The 23,739-nt window shown below is 51.8% G+C and overlaps 1 protein-coding gene across 1 annotated transcript in view; it reads left to right on the top strand.

The window, feature by feature from the left end:
• Positions 1 to 331: 331 nt before the first annotated feature.
• The window catches only part of MUC16 (mucin 16, cell surface associated), a gene marked incomplete at both ends in the record, with an annotated part of 52,953 nt that continues 29,545 nt past the window's right edge, over positions 332 to 23,739 (top strand). Inside the window, 24 exons of the mRNA XM_080715472.1 lie at positions 332 to 398; positions 612 to 1,103; positions 2,432 to 2,556; positions 2,628 to 2,695; positions 3,900 to 4,072; positions 4,333 to 4,527; positions 5,717 to 5,752; positions 5,929 to 5,994; positions 6,550 to 6,680; positions 6,753 to 6,820; positions 8,502 to 8,671; positions 9,146 to 9,181; positions 10,023 to 10,082; positions 11,587 to 11,711; positions 11,870 to 11,937; positions 12,616 to 12,788; positions 15,220 to 15,344; positions 15,710 to 15,777; positions 17,953 to 18,125; positions 18,400 to 18,435; positions 18,644 to 18,748; positions 22,632 to 22,756; positions 22,861 to 22,928; positions 23,487 to 23,593. Coding sequence (XP_080571598.1) covers positions 332 to 398; positions 612 to 1,103; positions 2,432 to 2,556; positions 2,628 to 2,695; positions 3,900 to 4,072; positions 4,333 to 4,527; positions 5,717 to 5,752; positions 5,929 to 5,994; positions 6,550 to 6,680; positions 6,753 to 6,820; positions 8,502 to 8,671; positions 9,146 to 9,181; positions 10,023 to 10,082; positions 11,587 to 11,711; positions 11,870 to 11,937; positions 12,616 to 12,788; positions 15,220 to 15,344; positions 15,710 to 15,777; positions 17,953 to 18,125; positions 18,400 to 18,435; positions 18,644 to 18,748; positions 22,632 to 22,756; positions 22,861 to 22,928; positions 23,487 to 23,593 — 2,860 coding nt within the window. The remainder of the gene's footprint in view (positions 399 to 611; positions 1,104 to 2,431; positions 2,557 to 2,627; positions 2,696 to 3,899; positions 4,073 to 4,332; positions 4,528 to 5,716; positions 5,753 to 5,928; positions 5,995 to 6,549; positions 6,681 to 6,752; positions 6,821 to 8,501; positions 8,672 to 9,145; positions 9,182 to 10,022; positions 10,083 to 11,586; positions 11,712 to 11,869; positions 11,938 to 12,615; positions 12,789 to 15,219; positions 15,345 to 15,709; positions 15,778 to 17,952; positions 18,126 to 18,399; positions 18,436 to 18,643; positions 18,749 to 22,631; positions 22,757 to 22,860; positions 22,929 to 23,486; positions 23,594 to 23,739) is intronic.

The raw sequence follows: 23,739 nt of genomic DNA, 5'->3' as shown, positions 1-23,739 counted from the left end.
AGTGACCCTACCTGGTGTGCCGGGGACCTCACCGGTTCCGAGTGATGGGACACTCTTGAGCGTGGCTCCCCCGACTCTGACTCTTTCTCCCAGCCAAACAGAGATGACAGTCTCACTGGCCACGCGCCCTGCAGAGACCAGCATGGCAGTCCCCCTGACGACCCCTGGCACACCCCGTAGTGGTTTAGACAGTACACCCGCAGCGGCCACCGGTCCCGGGGCAGAAGGCAGCTCAGCTGTGCCCACGGCGACTGTCTCACTGGAGGAACCAGACACGGTGACCTCAGAGGCCACACGCCCCTGGCCACCCACCAGTACCCCCATTCCCAGCATGGCCCTTTCCACTCCTGAGCCAGGAGCCACAGCCTCGCCGCCGTCCCACCCCAGCGTGACCACAGGTGCCCCTGCCTCTGCCCGGACCTCCCATCAATCAGAGGCCACAGCCTCCCCATCCAGAAGCCCCGGGACAGGGGCTAGTGCAGCTCTCCCAGCTCAGACCACGTCCTTTGGAGGACCACACCCCACGATGACCACATCTCTGCTTACCTCACCTGAGACCGAAGCCAGCAGACCCCATCCAGGTACGACAGTTTCGCCCAGTGTCTCTGCAGGAACCGCCTCCCTCGCCACCCAGCCCAACATGGAAACGCTCGCCACTGTCCCCCCGGCCCCCGGATTCTCAGAGACCACGGACTTAGGGGCCACCAGCCCTTCGGCAGAGGCCAGCACAGGTGTTCCAGGTCAAACAGCTCCCCCCAGCGTCCCCGCGCCAGCCACCGAGCCCAGCACCAACACTCCCTGGAGCGCCACATTGGGGCCACCTGTAGCTTCCACCGGACTCTCAAGTGTCCCCAGGACTCAGGTCACAGGCACCACTGTGACCCTGATACCCTCCGTGACGTCAACGCCGCCAACCAGCAGTCACGGAGCACAGCCCGGCAGCCTGCTGACCACAGCTGCCGAGACCACTGACTCCACGGCCACGGGTTCAAACCCCGGCAGGGCAGAGACCACAGCCACCTTCACTGTGCCGGCCCGAAGCTCCTTGGCCCCCCTGACCACCCCGGGGACGTCCGCCTCTGACGAAGGGACTTCAGGACCGAGTAAGAATAAGTTTTGTAGTGTGGTGCATTACACACACACACACACACACACACACACACACACACACTCACACACCGTGTGCAGTCAGCCACGGGAGCAAAGGCACATCTCCATAACATCAACCACAGTCACGCCGCCCATGGCCTTCACCAACTTCTTTTTTTTGCAGTACTGGGGATGGAACCCAGGGCATTCTACCTTTCAGCTACAACCCTAGCCTATTTTTTATTCTTTATTTTGAAACATGGTCTCACTAGGTTTCGGAGGCCTCACTAAGTAGCAGAGGCTATCCTCGAACCGGCGTTCCTCCTGCCTCAGCCTCTCCCAAGTACTGGGCTTACATGCCCAGGCTTCACCGACTTCTCAAACCTTTTTATCAGCCCAAACAGAAACCCTGGGCCATTATGCAATAATGCCTCCCAGCCTTTACTCATTTTTTTTTTTTTTTGGGTCCTGTGGATTGAAGCCAAGGGTATTCTACCTCCAAGCTGCAATCCCCCAGCCCTTTTTATTTTTCCATTTGGAAGCAGGGCCTTGCTTAGTTGCTGAAGCTAGCCTCAAACCCACGAGTCTCCTGCCTCAGCCTCCCAAGAACAGAGCGTGTGGCAGGCATCCCGCTTAGAGACCCTGAACCTACTTCTGCCTCCAGGAATCTGCAGAGTCTAGATATTTGATGTCGTTGGAATCACACCCCCTCTTTCCTTTTACCTTCTGGTTTATTTTACTTAGCACAATGTTTTCAAGGTTCATCATATGTCAGAACTTCGTTCCTTTTTTATTTATTTTTATTTTTTATTTTTTGGTGGTACCGGGGTTCCTGGAAGCCCTTCTACCTCCAGGCTACACACCCAGATCTATTTTATATATTTTTTAAATTTGGAAACAGGGTCTCTTAAACCAGCACGGCTGGCTTCGAATCTGTGCGATCCTCCTGTCTCCGCCTCCCAAGTGCAGGGATTACAAGCGCAGGGATTACAAGCGTGCGCCACCACGCCCGGCCTTCCTCTTTATTTTGAAACAGCATCTCACTAAATTGCTGAGGCTGGCCTCCAGACTGCAATCCTCCTGTCTCAGCCTCCCATGTACTGGGATAGCATTCTCAGAGGTACAGCAAGCTACTCCTGGACTCGATCCCCAGTGCCACAAACACAGACAAACAGAAAACTCTGAGTGTGCAGCCCAGAGTCACACAGTCGCAAGCACTCTGGGGTAGTTGGTACCCTGCGTAGGAAGCCGTGCTGGGGGTTGTCGGTTAGTGATGGACATGAGAACTGCTTCGCCTGCGCCGGGCCTGACACGCGGGGTCTCTGCATCCTCCCCGTTGCAGCCCTGGCTCCTCCAATGACGGTGTTCACCATCAACTTCACCATCACCAACCTGCTCTACCAGGAGGCCATGGGACGCCCGGGCTCTGGGATCTTCAATGCCACCGAGAGGACCCTGCAGCGCCTGGTAAGAGCCCTCACGCCCGCACCCGCCCCCTGCCGCCCCGGCCCCACTCACGTCTCGCTCCTTCCCCCCAGCTCCAGCCCCTGCTCAGGAACAGCAGCCTGGGCTCGCTCTATGCCGGCTGCAGACTGCAGTCGCTCAGGTGAGTCTCCCTTCGGGCGCAATTCCCTCCCAACAGCAGCCCGGCTCTGCCCTTTCTTAAAGGTCCTCTGCATCCCAGGTGGCCACGGCGACTTAGATCTGTGCTGAGAGGCGGTGTAGAACATTGGCCCCACCGTGCCTGTGTTTGAACCCTTGCCCTTCCAGCCTGCCAGCTGTGCGGCCCTGGGCAAGACACGACCTCTCTGTTCCTCAATCACATTATCTATAAAATGGCGATAAGAACCATCCCTTGCACCAGGCAGGCCCACAGTGAGCTCTCGGGTAATATGGTCGCTCAGTAGCGGCCAGTGTAGTGTCTTTGCCAACGCCAGCCCCAGACCCTGACGCCCCGCCGCGCCCCAGCCCGTCTCTGACACGTTGGGAACAATCTCTGGTCATCGCACCTCTGTAGTCTGGCTGTCAAAAAGAAAAAGGGACCTTTCCAGGAGAAGTGTTACCAAACCAGAGGGAAAAAGAACCCAAGGGCTGAGCATCGGTGGGATTTTGGTTTGCAATTCAAGCAATTCGCGCGCGCGCACGCGCGCGCGCGTGTGTGTGTGTGTGTGTGTGTGTGTGTGTGTGTGTGTGTTGAGAGAGAGAGGGAGGGAGAGAGATAGTTATTGGAGATTGAACCCAGGGGCATTCTACCTTCAAGCTACACCTGCATCCCTTTTTTCATGTTTTGAGACAGGGTCTCACTAGGTTGCTTAGTCTTGCTAAGTAGCTGAGGCTGGCCTCAAACCTGCGATCTTCCTGTCCTAGCCTCTCAAGTACTGGGATGACAGGTGTGCACCACCACACTCAGCTTAATTCTTCTTTTTTGTGTGTGTGTGGTACTGGGGTGAAAGCAAAGGGCTTTTCTACCTCCGGGCTACACTCCCAGACCTATTTTATACTTTATTTGGAAACAAGTTCTCACTACGTTTCTGAGAGCCTCACTAAGTAGCTGAGGCTGGCTTTGAACCTGCGCCATCCTCCTGTCTCAGCCTCCTAAGCTCTGGAATTACAAATGTGTGCCACCACGCCCGGCTTAATTCTTTTATAAATAAAGAGGTTGCACAGGGCCAGCCTCTACATGAAGCAGGAAAAGGTGCATTCAAGTGGGCAGGTGCCGCCCAGGGAGATGTGCTAGCATAAAGCCACGGGCACCGCAGGAGGAGTCGGCAGGAGATCCACTCTGTGCCCGCATCCCTTGGCCTCCCCAGAGCAGAGCAGCGGGCAACAGACACCAGTGTGGACGCCGTCTGCTCCCGCCTCACGCCACCCGCGGCCCCCAAGCTGGACCGAGAGCGGCTGTACTGGGAGCTGAGCCGCCTGACCCAGGGCGTCTCCCGGCTGGGCAGCTACACCCTGGACGGGAACAGCCTGTTTGTCAATGGTGAGCGCTGGGCCCTCGGCTCCCCAGACACATCCCCCTCACTGTGACTTCTCCATACCCACGCTCATCATCCTGGTCCCCCTGGGGTTCATCTCTCTCCTCTCGATGCACCCACAAGGGCCTTGCAGCTGGATAGAAGGTTTCCCATGGCCCACACCCCGAGGCCCTTCACCAAGGCCGAGCGGAGGCAGCATCCGTGCCGGGGAGGGAGGAGGCTGCAGCTGCCCGTGGCGGGTGTTGGACTTTGGCTCTCCCCACAGGCAGCGGGCTCCTTACTGCAGTCAGCCGCCCACCGGTTCTTGTCCTTGTGGCAGGCTGTGTCCTTCATTCCCTCCCACGGGCCAGCCGCAGCATCCCTGCCCCGAGAAACCAACTCAAAGCTCTTAGCAATAGTTTTAGAAATGGGGTCCTGCACCACAGAGCTCCCGGCCACGGCACCAACAATGCAGCCTGTGGTTAAGGCCGAGGTTTACCGAGGGCTCAGAACTTCATACATCTTATCTCGTGCCACTCCTGCGCAAAACTCCCCAAGACACCATATGTCCCAGCCGTGATCACTCTCTGAAAAGAAATCCAGGCTCTGGTGGCAAATGGATGCTAGTGTTGAGACTCAGGGTCCCCGATTGGAGCTAAAACCCGGAACCCGGAACTTCCAAGCTGCCCCAAGCTCAGCGAGAACAGGTCCCGAACCTCAGGATGGGAGGCTCGTGGGAGAGGGCGCCCGCTCCAGCCAGGCTCTCACCAGCGAGACCTAGACCCGGTGCGTGGATAGAGGAGGGAGGGCTCACGCGCCTGCAGGTCTGGAGAGCTCAGTCAGTACACAAGGGCACACACGCAGGCACGTATGTGTACACACAGACACACACATAATCCATTCACGCCTTGCACTCAAGGGCCACACATTTTTCACTCACAAGTGGAAGCCAGGGAGAAGTTGGGAAAGAAAAGAGACTTCAGGTAAACAAGGGCCCCGGCGGGATGGAGGAAGGGTGTGGGGAGGGGAAGGGAGGGGTGGCTCGAGAGAGGACACGGTGCACACACAGGATGCTGTGTCCGCACATGAGGCCGTCAGCCCAGCTCAGCCGTCTGTACGGGGAGGAGGGAGAGGTGGAGTCCAAAGGGAAGCACACCCTTGTTGGGTGTGTGGATATTTCAATTGCTGGGACCTTCCTTTTGATGTGTAATCACCACATACCAATTTTTTTGTGTGTGGGGGGGGCACTGGGGATGGAACCCAGGTGCATACTACCTCCGAGCTACACCCCCAGCCCTGGTTTTCATTCTTTATTCTCACTAAGTTGCAGAGGGCCTCACAAAGTAGCTGAGGCTGTCCGTGACCTGCCATTCTCCCGTCTCAGCCTCCCGAGTACTGGGATGACAAGCGTCCCACACCACACCCATGTTTCAGAAGCACAGTGAGGTGGTACCTCACCCTAGTTAGAGGCCATTGTCCAAAGAAACACAGAAGCACATTGGTGAGACTGTGAGCGAGGGGCCTCCTATACACTGCTGGTGAGACTGTAAAGGACAGCCATTCCGGAGGACGGTCTGGAGGGCCCTCTGCACGTTAAGTCTAGATGTAGCAGGTGACATCACCCGCCCCTCAGCCCATCCTCCATCTTCTTCTTCCTCCACCCCCTCTAGGTTACAACCATCGGCACTGGAGCTCCACCACCAGCAGTGAGTGTTGACGGCGCTGAAGGCCCTCTGCCCCAAATCCCGCCTCCCCATCCCCTAGCACCTCCGCCCCACAGAAGCCCCAGGCTGCTACAAAGTCTGGGGCCAGACCCCTAGGGAGGCAAGCTCCATGGATTCCTACAGGCCCGAGCATCTTATCACGTAGCATTTTCTTTCAGCTCCGGTGAGCTCCACGCCCCCTCCGGGATCCCCGACACCTGTGGCCCCCACTCCCAGCTCCACAGGTAGGAAGCCAGCTCCTGTCCAGTGCTGTAGAACTCTTGCAGGACCTAAACCTGGTGGCCACCCGGCCTCAGCTGCCCCTGCCCTCTCTTTGCGCCTCTCCCTCTCTCTCTCCCTCTCTCTCTCTCTCTCTCTCTCTCTCTCTCTCTCCCTCCCTCTCTCTCCTCCCTCTATCCCTCTCCCTCTATCCCTCTCCCTCTCCTCTCTTCTCTCCTCTCTCTCTTTCTCTCTCTCCTAGGACCATTCTACACCCATCCCTGATTTTTTTATTTTTATTTTGCAACGGCGTCTCGCTAGGTTGCGAGGGTCTTACTAAGTAGCGAAGGCTGGCCTTACGTCTTGTGCTCCTCCTGCCTCCCAGATCCCGGGGTGACAGGACTGAGCCCTGCGTCCAGTTCTGAGGCGCCCTTTTGAGTTCAAGTCACACGTACAGCTCCCCTCCCTCTGGTTGCCCAAGCGGGACATCCCAGGCCTCACCCTGGCGGCCCTGTGGCTGCAGAGGCACGAGACACGACCAGCTCAGGTCTGGACCCGACGGGCTCTCTCTCCCCCTCCAGCTGCAGGAGCGCGCCCCATCCTGGTACCGTTTACCCTCAACTTCACCATCACCAACCTGCATCACACCCCGGACATGGGGCGCCCGGGCTCCCCGAGCTTCAACTCCACGGAGAAGACGCTGAAAGGCCTGGTAAGTCCCGCCCGGTCGTTGCCCGACCCGGGACCCCCATCCCACCCACTCATCTCTCGGTCTTCCTCCCAGCTCCAGACCTTGTTCCAGAACACCAGTGTGGGCCCCGGCTACTCAGGCTGCAGACTGGCTCAGCTCAGGTGAGAGTCCTTACCTAGAGGTAAGAACCTGAGCACGGAACCTAGGAGCAGGGTCATGGATGACGGGGACCTCCTGAGAATGTGACACCACCTTGGGCTGGGCATCGGAGAGGGCTCCCCCTGGAGGTGGCTTATGGTGGCCTTTATTTGTTGTGTGTGATACTGCACATTGAACCAGGGGCCTTCCACCTCTGCATTATACCCCCAGCCCTATTTATTTTTATTATGTTACTTATCCTTTTTTTTGTGTTTCTGAGGATTGAACCAGGAGTGTTCTACCTCTGAGTGCCAGCCCCACCCCTATCTATTTTTATTTCTTAATTATATTTATCAATTTTAGGGGCAGTTCTAGGGATTGAATCCGGGGCATCCTACCTATAAGCTACACCTCCAGCCCTACTTGTAGTTTTTAATTTGGAAACAGGGTCTCACTAAGTTGTTGAGGCTGGCTTTGAACCTACAAACTTCCAGTCTGGGCCTCCCCAGTACTGGGATTACAGGTGTGCACCTCCACGCCAGGCTTGTCAGTGGACACTTTATTTTGGATTAGCAGAAGCACAAAGCATCCGGGCTCCTCGATCATAACACACAAGTGTGGGAGGACGCCCGCAGGCCACCCCGAGGTGGATGGTGTCAAGGACACAGACACGCCACCACGAGGTGCCCGGCACATGCAGAGGCCAGCAGCCATGTGCACCCGAAACCGTAATACAGCAGGGTCCGTGGGACCACCCAACTCTACACAGGTCCCAGGAGCTCAGAGAACAGGCTTTGAGCTCAGCGTGACGGTGCGGGTGGAGGCTGGGTGGGGAAGGAGGTGCCTGGACCAGATGTGGATGGCAGGGTGTCCACTGGCCGAGGAAACACTGAGAGAGTATTTCATGGCCGTCGTAAATGATGGGACACAAGACACAGCATGGGGTGTGGGAGGCTGTAAAATTGGAGGGCAGAGGGGGAGCAAATATGAATGAATGACAGAAAGAGCAAGGGGAAGAGGGTGGAGAGGGAAGGAAATGAGAAAGAAAGGGAAGTTTTTTTTTTGTTTGTTTGATTGTTTCTGGAGGTTCCCGAGCCTCTAGTTCTGACACTAATATGAAAACCTGGTGGCGCACACCTGGAATCCCAATACTGGGGAGGCTGAGGCAGGAAGATCACAAATTCAAGGCCAGCCTCAGCAGTGAAGCAAAACTCCCAGCAACCTAGCAAGACCTTGTTTTACAATAAAAAATAAAATAAGGTCAGAGGTATAATTCGGAAGTAGAATGTCATTGGGTTCCATCCTTGGTACCTAAAAGAAAAAGAACACCTGGAAAGGGGAGCGGGTGTTGTGTCTGGGGTAGGAGACGGTGGTGACATAGGGCACCATGGGGTCTGGGGGACCCCTCTGTGGTTATTGGCTCCGTGCGTCAGAGCTCAGGAGAACAGTCTCGTCGACCATGACGTTGTGCCCCATGATCCAAGAGCTGGTGCTAGACACGAGTGAGAGGTGACCCAAGCCAAGAAGGGCCGCAGAAGCAGCTCTGGGACCAGCGCTTGATAGAGCAGGAGGAAGCCCAGATAAAGAGACCCAGGAAAAGAACCCGGCTCAGAAGCGCCATGCACGAGGGGCCCAAACAGGCAGGGGTACGACTGTGAACCCTCTCATCTCTGGCCGTCCCCGTCCCTTGTCCCACCGCTACAGGCTCGAGAGGGAGGTGGCCACCGGCGTGGACGCCGTCTGCACCTACCGTCCTGACCCCGCGGGACCTGCTCTGGACAGGAAGCGGCTGTACCAGGAGCTGAGCCAGCTGACCCAGGGCGTCACCAGGCTGGGCCCCTACACCCTGGACAGAGACAGCCTCTACGTCAATGGTGAGTGCCCACGCTATGCCAGCCCTGTCCATCCCAGGAGACATCAAGGGGGAACACCTCCTGACGTCCTGGCTTATATCAGAAACCCAGAGGCTGAGCTAGGAAGCAATCACATCGCCATAAAACTGTATGAAGGAAAAAGAGCTAAGAAAGTAGAGTTCAGTTATCTTGACGGACAGAGAGAATACACGTAGGTTTAAGACACGCACTCATTCCTGTGTGTTTTCCTTCATGGAAACCATTGCTGCTGGTGCACACTCAGTGTCCCACAAATTAGTACAGGTACCCGTTATCCTTGTCATCAAAGGGCGGGACACATCACTCTGAAGGACACATAAAATGTTGCTGTTACTGTTCCTCTATAAATCTCATAAAACTTTTTAACACCTTCCCCCTCGAGGTCTACCGTCTTCTGTTCCCTTGGCTCTTGCCCATCATGAGAACCCTTCCTTATTCTGTCTTCCCCATTTGCAGGTTATAACCATCGGTACTGGACCACTACTCCCAGCGGTGAGTATTCAAAACTGATTCCCCAACTCCCCCAGGACCTTTCCACCTTGAGCTCACTCCCCAGGAAAGAAGCCAGCAGTATCCTCTCTTTGAGCACCTCAGTGCAGCCCCATGGCCCCTTGATCAGAGTTAAGATAGAGCCAAAATTTCCCCAGTACTTAGGAGGCTGAGACAGAAGGATTGCAGGTTTAAGGCCAGCCTCAGCCACTTAATGAGACTCTGAGCAATGCAGAGAGACCCTGTTTCAAAATCAAAAGATAAAAATGGCTGGGAGTGTATCTCAGAGGTAGAATACCCCCGGGTCCAATCTTCAGTGCCACAAAAATAAAAATAAAAAAGGTAAAACCCAAGCTGGGCATGGTGACACATGCTTGAATCCTAGTATTTGGGAAACGGAGACAGGGAGATTACAGGTTCGAGGACAGCCTCAGCAATTTAGTGAGGCTGTCAGAAATCTAGTGAGACCCTGTTTCCAAATAAATAAAATTGGCCTGGGGGTGTATCTCGGAAGTAGAATGCCTCTGGGTTCAATTCCCAGTACCGCAAAAAAAGAAAATAGAGCCCAAGCCAGGCAGGGCTCTATTTTCACACACTTGGAATCCCAGTTCTAGGGAGGCTGAGACAGGAGGATCACAGTTACTTAGTGAGTCCCTCTGCAACTTAGTGAGACCCTGTTTGAAAATAAAGAATAAGAAATAGAGCTGGGGGTGAAGCTCAGAGGTAGAATGCCCCTAGGTTCAATCCCCAGTTCCAGGGGAAAAAAAGTTCTAGTTGACAGTTTCTGCCCTCCTTTACCTCAGGGTGAGATCCAATCATCTTCCCTGTGTCCTTGTCTCCTCAGCTCCAGTGATGTCTACGTCCTCTCCAGAACTTCCCACATCCTACACCCCCAGCTCTCCAGGTGGGCACCTGCGCTCTTCTCCGGAAATCTTCAGCCTGTGTGGACTCGGGCTTTTCTATGCTCCCCCACTCTCTAAGCTTGGCCGCTCCAGACGCTTGACACTCTTGCCTCTGCCCACCCCCAGGGCCTTTGCACTAGCTATTTCTAGAAACAAGCTATCCCTACTCCTTCTTTTTCCCCACCCCTGCCCCATGGTGCTGAGGCTCGAACCCAGGAGCATCCTACCTTTGAACCACACCCTCAGCCCTATTTTATTTTTATTTGAAAAAAAGAGTCTCGCTAAGTCACTGAGAGCCTCCCTAAGTTGCTGAGCCTGTCCTTGAAAGTGATCCTCCTGTTTCAGCCTCCCAAGTACTGGAATGACAGACATGTGCCACTATCCCTAGCCCTTCTTATTTTCCAAACCTCAACTCAAGCCTCCCCTTCTCTGAAACACCTTCTGTGAAACAGTGCTTCCCCACGCTTAGTTCCTCTATGGGATTTGTTGGTTTGATTCTTTCTCTCTTTATGGTATGTACCCTAGGACTTGGACACTTGGTCAATGCTCATTTTCTATTTGTTGATTGAACAAGTCAGTGACTGGATGAGGGAGTCTCTGGGTCTGTTATTTGCAGATTCCACTTGAACATCAGAAAATCGTTAGAAATATTTCTCATGAGTTTGATTCTTGCCCTGGCCTCATTTTTCCCATATGTGGGGTCTGAGGACTCCTGGGGCTCCAGCCACCTGCCATGGTTTTTATGCTACAAAAACTTTCCTACCCAAACCCTTAAGCCTGGACCCTAGGACCCAACTCCTGAACTCAGGTCATAGAGAAGACAAACATATGTCTCATTAGCATAAAAATTAACATCTGTTTGCACATCCATGTTTACAGAAGCACTATTCATAAGAATCAAAAGGTAGAAGCAATCACGTGGCTACTGACAGACAAATAGATAAACAAAAATGCGACATCTGTACAGTGGAATATTCCTTAGCCCTAAAATGTAAGGGAATTTTGACCTATGTTAGGACATGGATGGACCTTGAGGCTCTCCTTCCATATGAAATGAACCAGTCACAAAAAGAGAAATACTGTGTGACCTCACTCATCGTCAGTATCTAAAGTCATTGAACTCACACACACATAAAGTAAAATGGCGACTGCTAAGAGAAGGGGAAATGGGTACCATTAAATTAATAGAAAGTTTCAAGCTAGACTTGGTGGTACATCCCTATAATCTCAGTACTTGAGAGTCTGAGATAGGAGGCTCACAGGTTCAAGGATAGCTTTAGCAAGTAGTGAGACTCTCATCAACCTAGCAAGACCCTGTTTCAAAAAATGAATAGTAAAAAGAGCTGAATGCCCCTGTGTTCAATCCCAAGTACCACAAAATTTAAAAAAAGATAGTTTCAGTTCTGCAAGATGAAGAATTCTGGAAACGGATTGTACAAAAATGAACACAGTCCGTCAGGCCAGAGCTCACAATGGACCCCTCCTCCATTACCTTTCCTGGGGCAGGTACGAGCCCATCTCTGGTGCCCTTCACACTGAACTTCACTATCACCAACCTGCACTACTCCAAGGACATGGAGCCCCCAGGATCTGAGCTATTCAAAACCACAGAACGGATCTTGAACCGCCTGGTGAGACTCTCAAGTGTGTAACTGGACCATCTCAATCTTGTCCTCAGTCCCTGGGCCCATCAGCTTAATCTCCACTCTCTCTCTCTCTCTCTCTCTCTCTCTCTCTCTCTCTCTCTCTCTCCCTCCCTCCCTCCCTCCCTCCCTCCCTTTCATTTCAGCTCACACCCATGTTCCAGAACAGCAGCATTGGCCCCCTCTATTCTGGCTGCAGACTGACCCTGCTCAGGTGAGTACTCCAAAGTAACGTACAAGCAAAGTGGGATAGGATCATAAGCTGTGCCCCAGCATCTTGAACCCACTGTCCTGAACACAGATGATCACTAGTCTGGTTCTTTCCTCCTGGAATGAACTGTGGACTTCTCTTATTCTTTCTTCTTGGATGACAAGGATGATGGTTTTTATTGATAACTCAGTGCTGTTGGGACTGTACTATTGCCTGGTTGTAATACTTTCCAAACATGAAGTGCTGTTGGGACTGTACTATTGCCTCATCTCATAGACGAAGCAAATGAGCCACCAAGAAGTTTGAGAAACTTGCACAAAGTCACCCAGCAAGTGAGGAGTAGAAGTGAGATTTATGGGAGTTGACATTGTCTTCTTACATCCTGTCTTATTCCCAGGCTTCTTTCCTCTGCCTGCTCCATCATGCTCCTGTTGTTAGGGCATGCGAGGTCTCATCTCATCATGAATGTCATTCCAAAGCTTAGCGCATGTACCAACATTTGTAGATATGGCATACTCTTTGTTCAGGGACCATGGCTGTCCTACTCACTTCCAGCCCTCTTCCAACATCAAGGCCATGCGGTTGCCCACCAGTTCTGCTTTGCCCCCTCCATAAATGGGGTCTTTCAGGGGCCCAAACTGAAGTCTTCAGCTCCCCACCCCTGTGTCCCATCCTGCCCAGGCCTGAGAAAAACAGAACAGCCACTGGAGTGGATGCTGTCTGCACTCACCATCCTGGTCCCCTGGGCCTAAAGTTGGACAGAAAGAAGCTGTACTGGGAACTGAGCCATGAGACCCATGGTGTCACCCAGCTGGGCTCCTTCACCCTGGACAAGGACAGTCTCTATGTCAATGGTGAGCATCCTTTTAGTACATGTAAGCTTCCAGGGCCACAATTTGCATGTGCTGAGCCACAGAGGCCTTTCTCCAATGCATGAAAAAGAACATCCCTCTGGTTGAATCCAGTGGGAATAAAAAAGTAACTGTTCAACCTCATCCCATGCATGCCTCAAAATTCCCTCTAGGACCTGAAGAACAAACCCTCTGCAAATGTAAGTTGTAGAAATCAAGGTGTGCTTATCCTCCCAAATAAATTTCTAGCCTATGAAGACAAGGATTGGATCCTTGATTCTCTCTGCCTTTTTGGAAGAAAATAGAGCTATGTCTAGGTCATAATTGTTCAACTGTGTGAACATCAAGTCTCAGTTGGAGGGGGCGGAGGTGATGGGCCTCGGCTGTGCCTCTGACATCCTGTACTGCTTGCACTCCGATTCTATCTCCTCTTCTCATTGCAGGTTATACACACCGAACCACCACCCCCACTCCCAGCAGTGAGTACTGAGAACTCTTGGGAACCAGATGCACCAAACCTCTCCTGAATAGCAGCTGACCCCGCAATCCCAAGCCCAGGGTCTTGGGGAGAAAAGAAACCAAGGGACAAAACACTCAGGGGCTCACACTGAGAGTCAGGATGCTCCTGGTAGGACTCATACCCAATCTGAAATGCCCTTTCTCCATTCGGTTTCTTCTTAGCTGCTGAAACTTCTACATTCTTCCCAAGGACGACTGGGGCAAAGCCCTACTTCACCAGCTCTACAGGTAGGTGACTTCTTGCTTGGGCTTTCAGGAAGCCGGTATACCTGGGAGATGCTGAGGGAGGCGGTGTGGGAGAAGCTGGAGCTGCACAGACTTTAGCTAGGCGTGGTAGCACACACTTGTCATCTTAGTACTTGGGAGGCTGAGAAAGGAATATCATAGACTCTAGGCCAGCCTCAGCAATTTAGTGACTCAGCAACCTAGCAAGACTCTATTTCAAAATAAAGATTTTTTTTTTAATGAATGAGGTGTAGTTCAGAGGAAGAATGCCCTAGATTCAAGCCCCAGTACCACACACACTAAAAAATATCTAAAATAAAAATATCAAGTCTTACTAGTTGTACATGCACTCCTAGTGTGTGTGTGTTCTACACCATTTTAGCACATAGAGTCCTATAACCACCACCATAACCAATGTACAGAACTGTTCCAGCCCCACAGAGATCTCCCTCAAACTACCCTTTTGAAGTTACACCCACCCATGGAACCCACTCACCTGTTACCCATTTGTGGGATTTAATTTCTTTCTTTGTTTGTTTGTTATGGCAGTACTGATGACTGAGCCCAAGGGCATTCTAGCTACACCTCCAGCCCTGTTTCTTTTTATTTTGAAAGAGGGTCTCACTAGGTTCTGAGAGCCTGGCTCTGTGGCTGAGGCTGGCCTCCAATCCGCCCTCCTCCATCTCAGCCTCCCAAGAACTGCGAAGACAGGCATGCTCCTCCATGCCCAGCTCCTGGGGTTTTATTCTGGGACTATTATAAGAATGGCAGAAGAACCCTCGTGCCCCGAGGCCGCATTCTTTGCACTCCCACGATGCTCTTGAGGTGGGCTGGCTTCTAAGGAGTCATTTGACCCTCCTCGTCTCCCACAAAGCAGGACTGTCCTGGGTCTCAGGAGAAATGGAGGCACGGGCAGGTCACAGGCCACAGCCACACGGCTGAGGAGGGTGGAGAGAGCCTGACGCTAGATCTGACACTAGCGTGGCTGCAGCCATGGCAGCAGATCTCTTCCTGACGGGATGCGTGCCGGGAGCTGTGGGCTGCCTGGGAGGGATCAACAGGTTGCGGAGGTGAGAGGAGGTCTCCTGTTACGGACTGGTAGTTTTAAAAGTTTGTTAGCTGTTGAATGGGATTTTATTAGGTGTTTTTCCTTTTATGTTCTATAAACCATGAGATTTCCCAAATCCAGTTCCTTTTTGTGTGTGTGCGGTACTGGGGATGGAACCCAGGAGCATTGTATATCCAAGCTATACCCCCAGCCCTATTTTTTATTCTTTATTTTGAAACAGGGTCTCACTGAGTTGCAAAGGGCCTCACTAAGTAGCCGAGGCTGGCTGCAAACTTGGTGATTCTCCTGTCTCAGCCTCCTAAATGCTGGAATTACGAGCGTGCACAACCACGCCCGGCATCCGGTTCCTTTTAACTACTTAACGGGAGCCTGTTAGGGCCAGGGCTCAACTCCTGGACACCAGTCCATACACCTGCGCAGGTCCTTTACCTGCATCTGGGCTTCCCACCGGCTTCCCCTGCACTTCTATATCTCACTTTATTCCTTAACTGGAATCGATCTTTGGGCTCCAAGGTAGTCTGCCAGCCTGCTGCAAACCCTCCAGCTGGATCCCCTGAAGTCGACTTAGGGCCCAGACCAGGTCTAACTCAATCATGGCCCCTTTTCTCCTCCCGGCTGCAGCCTCGGCCCCCTTCCTGCTGCCATTCACCCTCAACTTCACCATCACGAACCTGGCCTACGAGGAGAGCATGCGAAACCCGGGCTCCTGGAAGTTCAACGCCACAGAGCGAGTCCTGCAATACCTGGTGAGAGCCCCGCCCACCACGCTTAGGCCCCGCCCGTGACCTCTAAGCCCCACCCACTGTGCCCAAACCCACCCACTTCACCAGGCCACACCCACTATTGCCAGACAGCCACTTAACTTTCCTGGGCCACGCCCACTTGTGCCAGACAGCCACTCATCCTGCCCAACCCACACCCACTAGTACCAGGCCCACCCGCTTTGCCAAGCCACGCCCATGTCGCCAGGCCACGCCCACTAGTAGCAGCCCACAACCTGCTCAGGAGCGCGGGCACCGCCCCCATCGCCTGCCTAAGCCCTGCCACCAAGGCGCCACTCCTCCTGGCTTCGTTCGGGTTCTCTCTCACCTCCCCCTCTGTTTTCTCATAGCTCAAGCCCTTATTCACGAATAGCAGTCTGGGATACCTCTACTGGGGCTGCAGACTGGCCTCGCTCAGGTGAGACCCTCCCCAGGAGAAAGGGCCCTGCAGGTGGATGAGACCCTAAACTACGGGTGCCCTGACCCACCGTTCTCAAAAACCCTGCCGTCTGTGGGTATTAAGCAACAACAGCAGTGGTTGCTGAGACCCTCGGCACTGTTCTATGGACTTTATGTTTGACATTTCATCAGTCTTATGAAGCGGAAACGGGGAAATTGAGGTGCGGAGGGAATAAGTAGGTTGCACCCCAGCATCTAGGATTACTCTAGGTCCAAACTCCTAGCCCTGGGGCAGCGCTGCGTTCTCGGTCCACATTGAGGCTTTCCAGGGTGTGGAAAACCACAGTCGTGTGGAGAATCTAAGACAGGAGGTGAGACGACCAGGTGCACAGGACACGGTGCCCCCCACGTGAGTGGGACTTGTCCCTGGGGGAGGCCCGGTCCCTCGGCTGCAAGGAGGGGGAGGGGGCTGGGGTAGAAAAGCAAGACTACAGCACCCACAGCACACAGGGAGCCCCTGGACGGCTCTCAGAAGATTACCGCGTTGCCATCGACATCAAGGGCCTGGTGGCTCAAGCCCTTGGTGAAGTCGGAGAGCCTGAGTTAGAATCCCAGCTAGCCAAGACCTGGACCTTTCTGTTCCCCTTTCCCTGCAAAATATCCTAGCCTCTAAACAAGAGGATTGATCAGATCTAATCAGCCACTCATTGAAAATACTCAGAAAAGGTCACTGCATCTGGACCGAGCATGTGCGGACTTTGTTATCATGATTTCTTTTTTTTTTAATTTTTTATTGGTGCACTATATTCATACATCATAATGGGATAAAAAAAAAACTTTTGTAGACATACACGCACACATCGCCCAGTTAGCCCCTACCCAATCCCCACCCCGTTCCCTCCATCCCTCCTTCCCATGCTTGGCTTAGTGGTTGACATCTAGTATTATAGCACTTTATCCAAAATTAGCAATGATAATCTCACATAACAGTTTCATTTGTCTGATACCACGCTTTTGATAACTTAAAGATAACATTTCATGATTTCTAACACAATGCAAGTAAACATATCGTATCGGGGACTGGAAGTGATCGACCGATTGCTTAAAGCCTACGGGAGGAACTGGGCGCAGTGGCCGGCACACGCCTGTCAAACCAGCTACTTTGGAGGCTGAGGCAGGAGGATCCAGAGTTTGGGGCCAACCTGGGCAATTTAGGAAGGCCTTGTCTCAAAACGTAGAAACATTTTTTAAAAGGGCTGAGGAAGCTGGGTGTGGTGGTGCATGTTTGTCATCCCAGCATTTGGGGGGCTGAGACAGAAGGATCGTGGTTCAAGGACAGCCTCAGCTACTTAGTGAGGCTCTTTGCAACTCAGTGAGACCCTGTTTCAAAATAAAAAATGAAAAGTAGGGCTGGGGGTGGAGCTCAGAGGCAGAAGGACCCTGGGTTCCATCCCCAGTACCGCAAAAAAAAAAAAAAAAAAAAAAAAAGGTGAGGATGTACTGATTGGCAGAGCGCTTGCCGGCATGTGGGAAGGCTCCAGTCTCTAGCGGTGGGAACGAATGAGCAAACACAATACATGGAGGACTGTGCAGGTTTTGTATAAATACATCATTTTATGGAAGGGACTCGGGCCTCCAAGGACTTGGGTACCCTGAGGGGCCCTAGACCCAGCCCTGACAGATACTGAGGGCCGGTTGTGTGTGTGTGTGTGTGTGTGTGTGTTATAATGTGGATATATGTAACTACAATATGTATTTAATATGGGCCACATGGTAATTCGTGATGTAAAAAGTGATATAGCCAGGTGTGGTGGCACACATGTAATCCCAGTACTTAGGAGGCTGAGACAGGAGGACCACTGCCACCCAGTACAGATCAGCCCTGGGTACCTTGCTGTGTCCAAAAGAACCTGTGTGGCCCTCCGCTGGCCTGGCATGACCCAGCTCTCTCCCCCACCAACAGGCCCCTCTATGTCCCTGTTGGGCACCCAGGGCCTCAGGAGATCTCTCCCGGGACATGGGGGCGCTGGCATTATGACTCTCTTATTTATGGTGGCTGTTTCCTTAAGGACAACAGCTTAGCTTGCTTGTTAGCTATGATGTCCCCAGTTTCTGTGTCAGGGGCTGGCAGAGACCAGGAGGGGATCAGTCAGGCAGAGAGACAGTTGGACAACCCTATGTGATGCTTACCCAGGCCTGAGAAGGACGGGGCGGCCACCAGCGTGGATGCTGTCTGCACGCGGCGCCCTCACCCCGAAGGCCTGGGACTGGACAGGGAGCAGCTGTACTGGGAGCTGAGCCGGCTGACCTGGGGCGTCACCCACCTGGGCCCCTACACCCTGGAGAGGGACAGCCTCTATGTCAACGGTGAGCGGCTAGGGTGTGTTTGGAGTCTTCCTCTTGGGTGGGCAGCCCGTGCTCTCGGTCACACTCCCTGCCTGGCTTTTGGGCCCTTGGCCTCGTGCTCGGTATGTGCTGAGTCTCTTCTGGATCTCCTGACTTCACCCCAGGGCCTTCTTCCCCAGTGAGAGGGTCCCCAGAGGGATTCCCCTACAGCCCTTGATTGAGGAATCCCCTGACCCCTCTGGTGCCCTCCCTCCTCCATGCACCCTATCCACTACTCTCCCCCTTCCCGATGCAGGTTTCACCCATCGGAACTCTGTACTCAGCAGCAGCAGTAAGTACCCTACCCGTGTCCCAGCGTCCACCTCATCCCCACCAAGCAGAGCGGGAGCCAAGCCTTCCTCATGCGTGCTATCTCTGAGGGTCAAGGAGGCAACATATTTACTCTCTTATATGCCGGCTTCAGAGAGAATGTGCTCTAGCTCAGCCCACATGCAGCAGACCCTGTAAATGGCCTCTCCTTCCGGCATTTCTGCCACAAGAGTGTCTTGCTGATTTTACTAATGAAGGCTTCTCTCCAGCTCCTGGAACACCCACAGTGCATCTTGGGACCTCTGGGACTCCATCCTTCTTCCCTGGATCCACAGGTAAGTACCAGTTCATGGCATCTCTCATGGAGAGAGCCTGACGAGCATCACATCAGAAACACTGGTCTCTGATATTATTCGGTCAAACAAAGATGGAAAGTCATAGTAAGTCTAGTGAGAATGAGGCAACCTCCACGCAGCCCCTGACTTGTACCAGGCTCCAGGGATGGACCAGGAAACAAAATGGATCTTTTCTGGCCTCTGAGAACTTACGTTCTTGTGATGATGGTGGTGGTGATGATGGTGACTTTCATGATGATGACACTGTTGATAATGATGGTTTGTGGTCGTGATGGTGATGATGCTGCTGTTGATGATAATGATGAGTGATGATGGTGGTGGTGATAGAGATGCTGCTGCTAATGATGATGACAGTGGTGATGATGACGACATTGGTGATGATGATGAGATGCTGTTGATGTTGTTGATGATGGTGGCAGTGATGGTGATACTTACGATGAAGGTGATTATGTGAGGAAGAGGATGCTGTTGATGCTGGTGGTGGTGATGACAATGCTGATAATGATGATTATGGTTATGATGAAGAAGATGATGATGCTGCTGATGGTGTTGGTGGTGATGGTGATGGTGATACTGATGATGATGAAGGTGATGAGGTGATGTTGATGTTGCTGCTGCTGATGGTGGTGATGATGCCAATAATAATGATGCTGTTGATGGTGTTGGTGTTGGTGGTGATGGTGATAATGATGATAGTGATGATGATGGTGATGAAGGTGGTGATTATGATGCAGGTGATGAGGTGATAATGATGCTGTTGATTGTGATGCTGATGCTGCTGATGATGATGAAGGTGATGAGGTGATGTTGATGCTGCTGCCGATGGTGGTGGTGATGATGCTGATAATAATGATGCTGTTGATGGTGATTGTGTTGGTGATGATGATGGTAATAATGATGATAGTGATGATGATGGTAATGAAGATGATGATGGTGGTGATGGTGATGCTGATAATGATGATGCTATTGATGGTGATGGTGATGATGGTGATGCCGTTGATGGTTATTGTGATGATGATGCTGTTGATGGTGATGATGATGCTGTTGATGCTGTGATGGTGATGGTAATGTTGATAATGACAATGCTTTTGATGGTGATGCTGATGCTGATAATGATGATGTTGTTGATGGTGATGCTGATGCTGATAATGATGATGATGTTGATGGTGATAGTGATGCTGACAATGACGATGCTGTTGATGGTGTTGCTGATGCTGATAATGGTGATGCTGATGCTGATAATGATGATGATGTTGATGGTGATGGTGATGGTGGTGATAAAGATGATGATAAAGGTGATGAGGTGATGATGATATTGATGATGGTGATGAAGATGATGGTGATGATGGCAGTAATGGCAATGGTGATGATGATGGTGGTGATGATGATGAAGGTGATCAGGTGATGATGATGCTATTGATGGTGATGGTGATGATGATGCTGTTGATGGTGATGCTGATAATGATGATGATGTTGATGGTGATATGATGTGATGGTGATGGTAATGGTGGTGATACTGATGATGATGATGAGGTGATGATGATGATGCTGTTAATGGTGATGATGACGATTATGGTGATGATGGTGGTGATGACGATGATAAAGGTGATGAGGTGATAATGATGCTGTTGGTGATGCTGATGCTGATAATGATGATGCTGGTGATGGTGATGGTGACACTGATAATGATGATGAGGGTGATGAGGTGATGGTGAAGCTGTTGATGACGGTGGCATTGATGATGATGCTGATACTGATAAAGTTGATGATGATGATTACAGTGATATACGCTGTTGATAACTGGAGGGGAGGTGGTGCTGAGTGTAGCAGTCAGATTCCCCAACATAGAATGGTAGGATGACAATTCAAGCAAAGGAATTAAGTTACTAACACAGGAAATTGAAGCATATCCTGGCCCCATCTGGTCCTTTCGCTCGACTCATTTTAACCATCAGAATATGCAGTCCAGGGCACAGCCTGGGCCCATTCATTCTCATCATACCTACAGTAGTCCAGGCTACGCCCACACACCAGGCAGCCTCCACAGGGGCCTCCTTCCTGCCCCTATGATCTGTTCCCCACATTACAACCACATGAAGCTTTTAAAAATCTACATTAGAGCGTGCCATTCTCTAGGGTAAAGTCCTTATCCACTTCACACCGTTGTGACAACTAAATGTTCATTCCTCGCTCAGCCCAGTTTCCTTAGGGATGAGCATTCTCGATACCCATCTGACTTCATCTCCTCCTGTGCTTTGCCTGGCTCAGGGCAATGTGCAAACCACACAAACACAGCATCTCTTTCCAAATTCGTGGACTTTGCACACGCTATTACTTTCATTGGAAGCCTCCTCTTTCTGCTTGTGTCGCCGGCTCCTCTTCATCTTTCAAGATTCATAGATATGTCAAGTTCTCATATGGATTGGTCTGACTCCTCTATCAAAATTCTTTTTTTTAATACTGTGAATTGAATTCAGGGGCATTCTACCTCCAAGGTATACCCCAGCCCTTTTTTATATTTATTTTGAAATGGAGGTCTAAGTTTCTGGGGTCTCACTAGATTGCCAAGGCTGGCCTCAAGCTTGCAGTCCTCCTTTCTCAGATTCCCAAGTACTGAGATTTAGAGGCATGTGCCAACATTTCCGGTTCTATTGAGTTTTTAAATTCTTTACAATATAGATGCTCTTTAACTTACAATGGATGGGTTTACATCCCAGTAAACCCATCATATATTGAAAATATTGTAAGTTGAAAAATGAATTTAATATAGCTAACTCACTGAACATTATAGTTTAATCTGCCCTACCTTAATGTGCTCAACACTTAACTAACATTAGTTTACAATTGGGCAAAGTTTTCTAACACCACACATTTCTTATAATGCAATGCTGAATATCTCATGTTTATTGACAGAGTATCAGACTACATACTGCTAGTCCAGGAAAAATAATTTAAAGTACATTTTCTACCAAATGCGCATTGTCTTTTTCACCACTATAAAATCAAAAGGTCCTGTATAGAACTATCCTAAGTCAGGAAAAGTCTGTGCTTATCTAATGCTTCTGTTGTGTTTGTTTGTTTACATGTCTGTTTCCCCCTCTACAAATGTGGTTTTCTGCGGGATTTTCCTACTATATACTCTGTAATACTGCACCGTGGGTCAGTAGATTTTTGTCTTCTGATTCATTCTCCACCCTTCCCAGGCTCTGCTCTGTGAACTAGCTCTCTTACCCTGAAAACTACATTTCCCAGGGTCCCTTGCTAACTAACTTCCTGTTTCAGCCAACAGGAAGCAGTGGTGGTTGGGGCTGAAGATGAACTAGGTGTAGCTTCCCTTGCCTCTTGCAGCACCTCCAGCCGGCTGTCTCCTCCAGGGTCTCAGCAGCCTCTGCTATGCCACTGTCTGGGGGCCAGAGACTTCCTGATTTTGCTAATCTCCATGTTACCCCTTGAGCTTTGTTTGGTTTTTCCATTAAATTCCCTCTTTTGGAATAGCTGGCATGAATTCTATTTTCCTAACAGGAAATAGACAAGTCAGTGCCATGACCCTGCCTCCTGTGTATAGCTGGTGCCCAATACATGCTTGTTCAGAGCAAGGCGTGGTGGCTACGTAGCAAGACCCGGTTCCAAAATAAAATAAGAAGTAGAAATGTGGCTTGGAAGTAGAATACCCCTGGGTTCCATCCCCAGTACTTCAAAAATGAAGAAGGTGGAGAAGGAGCCACGACTGCCATAGCCGTGAGGAGCCCCTGGTGGAGAGAATCAGGGCCCCTGTGTGTGCAAGGAGGCAGGCTGAGGAAGGCTGGACAGAGAGCGCCTGCAGGCTGGAGACAGATCTTCCTCCCTGCCCTCCCTATTGCAGCCGCAAGCCCAACCTTGGTGCCCTTTACCATCAACCTTACGATCACAAACCTGCTGTACACACCAGACATGAAGTATCCGGGATCTGCCAAGTTCAACAAAACCGAAGCAATCCTGCAGCACTTGGTAAGGGTCTGAGCTGCTGCTGCCAGTCCTCGCCCTCTGACCTCAGCCCCTCGCCCTCTGACCTCAGCCCCTCGCCCTCTGACCTCCCTCTCCTTCCTCCCCAGCTTGGCCACACACTCCAGAACACCAGCATCGGCCCTCTATACGCCAGCTGCAGACTGGCCTCGCTCAGGTGAGATGCCCAGGGCAGAGCTCGCACTCCGCTGCCTCCCAGACTCCATTCCTAAATGAATGTGCTCCCACCTGTCCACGTCGGTGCTGAGCCTGCCACGCACACAACCCCCAGCTCTGGCCCTGAAGGGATTCCTTTCTGTCTGCTTTCTGGTCTTAGCCAGCCTGCTAGGAGTGAATATTCCCAAAATTACTCTGTACTCAGGAAACTTAAAATGCAAAAGTAAACACTTTTTGCAGCATTCACTTTTTTTTGTAGTCCTGGGAATGGAACCCAGAGGCATTCTGCCTTTTAGCTACACCCTTAGCCCTCTTCGTTTATTCTTTATTTTGAAACAAGGTCTTACTAAGTTGTGGAAGGCTCACTAAGTAGCTGAGGCTGGCTGTGAACCTGCGGTCCTCCTGTCTCAGCCTGCCAAGCACTGGGATTACAGGCGTGCACCACCACGTCCGGCTTATTTTTATTTTTATTTTAAAACATCCCTCCACCCAGGCCCCAGAAGGACGGATCTGCCACCAAAGCGGATGTCATCTGTGCCCATCGCTCTGCACCTGCGAGCACCGGGCTGGACCGGGAGCGGCTGTACTGGGAGCTGAGCCGCGAGACCCGCGGTGTCACCCGGCTGGGCTTCTTCACCCTGGACAGGGACAGTCTTTACGTCAACGGTGCGTGGGTCCATGGCTGCAGGGCGGCTTCCCCGTGAGTCTCCTGGCGAGATGAGCCACTCAGAGAAGAGGGGAATGGGCAGGTGGCAGAGGGGTGAATGCAGAGCCTGCGGCAGAGAGGACCCCCTCCCCGGGCTGCAGTTAGG

The sequence above is a fragment of the Muscardinus avellanarius genome, assembly GCF_963383645.1.
Source record: "Muscardinus avellanarius genome assembly, chromosome: 18".
Classification (NCBI taxonomy): Eukaryota; Metazoa; Chordata; class Mammalia; order Rodentia; family Gliridae; genus Muscardinus; species Muscardinus avellanarius.
The sequence above is the reverse complement of the archived record's forward strand: the minus strand, read 5'-3'. Positions and strand labels throughout refer to the sequence as shown.